Source organism: Camponotus floridanus, unplaced genomic scaffold (genome assembly GCF_003227725.1).
Source record: "Camponotus floridanus strain SB8 unplaced genomic scaffold, Cflo_v7.5 scaffold121, whole genome shotgun sequence".
Lineage (NCBI taxonomy): Eukaryota > Metazoa > Arthropoda > Insecta > Hymenoptera > Formicidae > Camponotus > Camponotus floridanus.
Window position 1 is genome coordinate 374,595 of NW_020229239.1, and position 6,763 is coordinate 381,357.

Here is a 6,763-nt window from a genome sequence, read left to right on the forward strand (position 1 = left end):
GTCGTGTTTATGTTAGTGATAGTTAGCGTACATGTCACTCGCACTTTTAAAGAATAAGGACGAAAAATATACAGATGGAGAAAGAGAGAGAGAGAGAGAGAGAGAGACAGAGAGAGAGAGAGAGAGAGGGGTGAGAGAGAGAGAGAAAGAAAGATACGGACAAATCACTTGGATCAGTCACCACGTGTCTGACGCGTGGCAGATTCCGGCTCTTCGATGATCTCGATGTATCTCTCTAGCGGCGTTCGCGAAAGAGCCAACGGGACCACCTGTTAGGTGTCAACGGTACATCACCGGCGAGAAACTTTGCCGATGATAAGATAATGAGTGGAAATGAATGACCCCATCCATTCGACGAGAGTCGTAAGCTTCGGGACGTTTATCGCGGAGTTCTCGGTAGCAAGAATTGTTATCAGGACACGCGAAAATAATTTGTAAGTTTATTCGTGACACAAAACGCCACGTTTAATAATGTCGAAAATGTGACTAGAGTTGTAATTGCCTTTTAAAAGTGGAGAAAAAAGATTGAAGTTACGCGGATTTCATATATTAGAAGCACGCGAGAATAATATCCATCTTTATATATTCGCGGCTACGAGACATTTTCACGCTGAAATTTTCGCTATTTCAATTCCTTTTTGACAGATTAAAATAAAATAGTTTATATCTATAATATTTCTCTCTCTCTCTTTCTCTCTCATTGATATTCTTTTCTTTCATTGATTTGTTAAATAATAATTATTCACATATATGTAATTGCAATGATACAATAGTTATCATATTCCTCTCTTCATTTTTAAATAAAATTACTATGATAAGGATTATTAAAAAAAGTTAAATAATATAACTTTTTTAAAATTAAAGTGTGAGCCAGTAAGTTATGTAATAGTATTAATTATCCCGATTAATTAATATTACTTGAAAATGATATAATTTCGTTTTCGAGAAATACGGCTAAACTTTTAGCGAAATTCGCCACGGTATAGATCTCTCAATCGTGTCAGGACGCGGCGGATCTCGAGGAGAGGACACGACGACACGACATCCCGGTGCCTTCGACGCACGAATAAGCGAATACATTCGATATCGCCGTGATAACAACGCGTCGCATCGCGGCCTCCTGATCCGCCGCCGCTCGTCGCCGAGAGGCGCGAGAGGAAAGGGATAGAAAGAGAGACGAGGTAGCCCGTAAGCATATTGATCAGGAGACAGTAGTTGGCCGCATGCCACGTGGTTGATGCTACGAGAGGCGCCGGCCTCTCCACCTATTATGAGCCAAGGCTCCTATCTTCGCGTTTCTTCTTTTCCCCGCAGGGCTCACCCTCGACGCCACCACCGCGCGCGTTGTCTTCACCCCTTCTCCTCCTCCTCCTCCTTCTTCCATCCCTCTATCCCTTTCCATCCCTTTCCTGCTCCCGTTCTCTCGTGTCCCACCCGCAACCCGATAGACAGCTCTTTTACTCCGCTCCCTATCTCTTACCGCATCTCTCTCTCTTCTTCTCTTTGTTCTTTCTCTTGCTTGTTACTTTATTCTCTTGTCTTCGAACTTGTCTTTATTCCGAAGCATCTAGAATGCGTATATTCGCATATTAAAATATATACATATATACATGACATACATACATACATGTATTATACATAATTTGTCTATATTAATACATAATATATTAATATAGACAAATTATACATAATATACATGTATATATTTTTTATGTAATTATATATAATATATAATTTGTCTACATTAATATATTAATATATTAATATATTGTCTATTAATATGTATTTATATATTAATACTATGATACATGAAAGGCAACTGCGTGTGGCCCGCTCTAGCGTTTATGCGAACACGCACACGTGGACCCACCCTCGATATCATTCTCTCTCTCCCTTCTCCTCTGCGATTTCTCGATAGCCGATCTAAAATTGAGACGTCAGCCTAACGAGCTCGCCTGCATCGCCCGAACGTAAAAGACATCTCCCCGTTCTGCCTCTCCTCCTCTCGCTCGTTCGCCGGGACGATCTCTTAGTGGCAACCTTGAGGGAAAAAGAGGATCGGCAAAAAAAAGGGCGGAGGGAGTCCTGTTAAACGATCGAGTCGGCACAGAGAGAAAGCCGCCTTCTCTTCTTGGGTGGCTACCGGTTCCTCTCGGTCAACCCCTTATCTTCCCTTCCCCTCCCCCCCTTATCCTTCTCCCATAGCGACAATGTCGTATAATGTAGTGCCGCTCTCGTCGGCCTTTTGATTTCACGCAGGGAATTATTCTTTTAATATAAGGTCGATAAGGAGGGTAAATCGACGCGGGTGTATTTGTCGTATACCGACGTCGAGTAAGCTGAACAGTTACCTCGAGCAGGTTCGATGCTCTTTCTCTGGAATGCTGATAACAACGTCGGATGCGTAGGTTCCAACGGTAACGCGACGAACCGCTATCGAACGATGCATATGCAGGATTTTTCTTAATTTGGAATCTTGCTCGCTTAAAAGGCACGTTGCCGCCAAAGCAGATCTTAATACTCTCATGCGATGATAGAGAATTATTGACGAATTTTCACCTGTGTTAAATTGAATAATGAATAGATTAGATAAGTATTTTTGTACTAAATATATAAATTATTAAGTAAAAGCATCAACATGCAATATTATGAAAAATCGTGTAATCCAACTTAACAAAATTCAATTTTATGCAAATGACATAAGAGAGTGTGCTATTTTCTTACAAAATTTTCTCATTGTAAATTTATATACGTAAGTATATAATCCCAGTAATAAAATATATAATCCCAATAATAAAGTATATAAGCCCAGAATTCACTTCTGAGAGTAGCTTCTAACAAAATGTATTAAATATTACAATTATTATTTAAATCTTTATTTTAACTTATTTTTATACTACACCCATTTATTTTCACACAGTAATCAGCAACATACAATCATTTTATTCAAATTAGAAATTACAGCAAGATGTAAGATGGAGTTACATATACATATACATTGTTTCAACAAGAGCAATTTCGAATCGCGATAAATAAATATCGATTAATATCGATAAAAATAATTTATAATATATAGAGAATCTTGTTGCGCTCGTACTAATTAATTTTCTTCATATAAGAAATTGCGTGCAACACTTTCTTTATTTTGTTGTAACGCCATCTTACAATGTACAATTTCTGTATTACAAATAATAAAAGAACATTAGAGAAATTTAATTTATATTATCGCTTCATATCTCGCAATAAATTTCTCTATTTACGCGATAATCGAGATAAAATTATTGTCTGCACAGTATAAGGAAAGATTTGATTGACTGATTGTGAGATTTTTATCCTTCCGATACACTATATTAAGATAAAATGTTTTGTCACCATTAAAAGATTCCATTAGATTTAAAAATTATATTTTTTACATTTCTTTTTTCTTTGCAATCATGTTTTAATAATAATAGTGAAATATAGTATCGAAAAGATTAATAGAAGTGGAGGATAAAAGGATCAAGTATAAAAGATTAATAGAAGTGGAAGATAAAAGGATCAAGTATAATATTACGAGAGAAGTATCACATATATATATATATATATATATATATATATATATATATATATATATACGGACATATGTTAAATTTTGTGCATCTCTTGATTTAACACTATAATACTAATCAATAATGGAAGACCATGTTTCGCCGATTAGTAGTTCGAACATTTATGAATCTCGCATCAATCCGCATCAGCACCTCTTTGGCAGGCAAAAGGAAGACATTCAGTTCGGCAAGTAATATTCTCGTGGTATATATTCTGGTTTCGGACTACTTGGCTCGATACCTAATAGCTCGCCCATGAAAGCGATGTACGTGATGGCCAAGCGCAGCGTTTCGATTCTCGAGAGCCGTTTCTCGTAAGCGAACGTCGGTACCTAAAATCATCGCACGGGAGACGTGAATCGCGCGAATGTCGCGAAATGTCTCTTCTCTATTCCGAAAAAAAGTATTTTTCATACTTTCCTGCGAAGCTTATCGAAGGCCTCGTTCAGATTGAACATTCTGCGCCTCTCCCGGATATTCGCGGCTCTCCTCTGGGAGACCGTCGCCACTCGACGCCTCGGTTTCTTCGTCGTTGACGACGGCAGATTCGGCGAACGGCCGTTTGACGTATAACGACTGAAAATTCCAAATTCTCGATTAAATAAACATCGGCAAAATAATCAGTATTAAGAATCTATTACGTATCTTGCGATTCCGATTGGAAACAAGTTTGTCATGTACAGATTGTGTACTCGAATCTTGTAAAAAGTGAAAATTTCCTGATCTTTTAGATATTTTTGGTAAAAATTCTAGGTGAATTCTAGATCCAAAAGAGAATATTTTCAAGATTTTTTGAACAGTTTTCTAAAATAAGTTTTTTTTGTTTGCGTTTTCTCGTATTTTTCACTCATATAAAGGAAAAATGCAGAGTTAAGTTTCCAATGTTAGATTTGCAAATGTACTGAAAAATATTAAATAACTTTCGTAGGATAAACATTTTCATTTTTTTATGATAAAAATTACAATAAAGAATATGTATTACATTTTTAATATTTTGTTAGGGCATTGAATGTATAAATAGAAATAGATGTATAATAGAAATAGATTTATAATATACTTAAACACATAATTCACAACTTTGTTTATCGATAGATTGCCGACTGTCTATAATGTAAAAATAAAATGATCAAAGAAAGAATTTGTTAAAAAACTCCTTGACAATGAGTTCCAATAAAATTTCATGAGAATTCTTTAATGTTTTCCAAGTAGGAAAAAAATCTGAGATGTCCAGAAAATAGACACGCTGGAATATATTTCATATATCTTTCAATTCTCATAACTTTTCAACTTTCACAATCAGCTTTTTGACATCGCGATACGATGAAATATATAATTATTAACGAACATGTTATATGCATCTCCATAATTTCTCGATCTTTTTGAATATTATTCAAATACGATAAATAGATGAAGAACGGTATTATTCTGATGAAAAATAAAGAACTTTCTTATTTAATTTTGTGTAAAAAAAGATTACCTCTGATGCAACAGGGCACAGGGTTGCCTGTACAATCCGTGCTCGTTCACGTGCGGATGGGTAGGCGGCTGTGCTTGATACAATACGGAACTATCCCACATCGGGTAGCTGGAGATATCACCACCGACGTACTGCGACATTTCCGCCGCGATTACCTGTCGCGAATAGATTTCATCTGAGAGAATCGGTTGGTCCAGGCAACACGAAGCACGCAAAAATCCAAAAGCCGGTATCTGAAAGATATCTATAGCGCGTCTAATACATTAGGATATTTTTTTAAAGACATTTTGACGTCTTTTGACGCGTTTGTGCGTTGTAACCGAATATCTAAGAGTCCTCAGTTTTATAGTTAAATATTTTTTATCAAAAATACATATAAAACTTATACAGTCGTTATTTTTATATTACAATTAATTAATGTTGATCCGGCTCTTCAGAATCTATTCTTGAGAAATAAGCATTTCTTGAAATTTTATTTTTAAACAAGAATATTCTCACAACATACTGCCTGTTGATATAAATGCGATGATCTTAATCTTGATGTTATTGTTAGTTATTATAATATCAGACACATGAATAAAATATCACGTGGATTATGATGAAATATGCAATGGCAATATTTATAATCACATCAATCTTATTTATCGCGGGCGATTTTTTAATAATTTAAGAAACACAAAAATATCGCGCTGTAAAATACATTTCTATTCAATTGTATGTGAATGTGATTCCGTTTATTATTATTGTTACAAATAAATCGGAAACATCGCGCGCGATACCAGGACTCGCCGCGGACTCACTGGTGCTTGATTTCCATTGATCTCCCACAGCGGTTCGGTGTAGCTCATATCCCGCTTTCTGTCCACCGACAAGCAGATGCACCAGCAGGTTCGCTCACTCGTCGAGGATGGAAAAAAATTAAAAAAAAGTAAGTGTCCGCGCGCGCACACACACACACCCGGACAACGTCCTGCGACTTTCGGGGCCCAAGCGTCACGTTCTTCTGAGAGCATGAGAGGGTGCGTTTTCGGAAATTTCGCAGACACCCCCGCAGGTAACCGCCCCCGGGATTCGCGAATACACGGAAATCGCTCGTCGCGAAACGCGTGCGCCGCGATGCCATCGTGACATTGGACCCTCTTCATCCCTTTTCACCCTTGTTGGGCGGTGCTTGCCTCGACACGACCCACCGATGCCGCGAGAGCTGATCTCGCTAGATATCGACCGAAAGATGAAAGATGGATACGAACAGAATGCAAAAGTCAAAGCTCAGTTTGGCAAAATGTATAAAAACATGTTTGGACTTCTAAAAATCTCTCTTGTCAAAAGAGCCTCTTTTTCTCTTGTTTCTTTTTGCATTGGAAATATATTTGTGATACATGCGGCAAGAAAATTGAAAGATTAGATAATTTGTTATGATATAAACACAGTACATAACAATATCTAATATAATTGAAAATCCTTCGTGCAATATTATTAGGAGATCTGAATTATTATTTATTGTTTAACTAATTTAATTTACAATTTAAAAAAAGATTGCTTTCAAAAATTCATATTAAAATGTAAAAACAGTTTAAACTTGCAGTGATATTGATTGATATAATATTTATCGATTATAAAAAATCTGACTACTATTTGACATTGATTTGTAGACATTATTTTTGTGATTTTGAATTTTTAAAACTTAAAAAGTCGATAA

The 6,763-nt window shown here is 36.4% G+C and overlaps 1 protein-coding gene across 2 annotated transcripts; it reads right to left on the reverse strand.

Annotated features, from left to right (window-relative positions):
- Positions 1-3,620: 3,620 nt before the first annotated feature.
- Positions 3,621-6,109, reverse strand: LOC105254500 (protein Fer3-like). Of its 2 annotated transcripts, none has more exons than XM_011263232.1 (4): positions 5,865-6,109; positions 5,065-5,219; positions 4,004-4,163; positions 3,621-3,919 (listed from the first exon to the last, which is right to left on the reverse strand). In XM_011263232.1, the coding sequence occupies exons 1-4, from the start codon at positions 6,075-6,077 to the stop codon at positions 3,767-3,769; spliced, it is 681 nt and encodes a 226-aa protein (XP_011261534.1). In that variant the 5' UTR covers positions 6,078-6,109; the 3' UTR covers positions 3,621-3,766. The 2 variants fall into 2 exon arrangements, with proteins under 2 accessions (XP_011261534.1, XP_011261533.1); XM_011263231.1 differs by having other exon boundaries at positions 5,065-5,297.
- Between the last annotated feature and the right edge of the window lie 654 nt (positions 6,110-6,763).

Bases quoted from the DNA above. Each gene is read 5' to 3' on its own strand.
- LOC105254500 (XM_011263231.1), bottom strand. From the start codon at position 6,077: ATGCTCTCAGAAGAACGTGACGCTTGGGCCCCGAAAGTCGCAGGACGT. The intron at 5,298-5,864 runs GTGAGTCCGCGG...GATATCTTTCAG, and splicing joins TCAATGGAAATCAAGCACCA to ATACCGGCTTTTGGATTTTT. The intron at 3,920-4,003 runs GTATGAAAAATA...CGATGATTTTAG, and splicing joins TCGATAAGCTTCGCAGGAAA to GTACCGACGTTCGCTTACGA.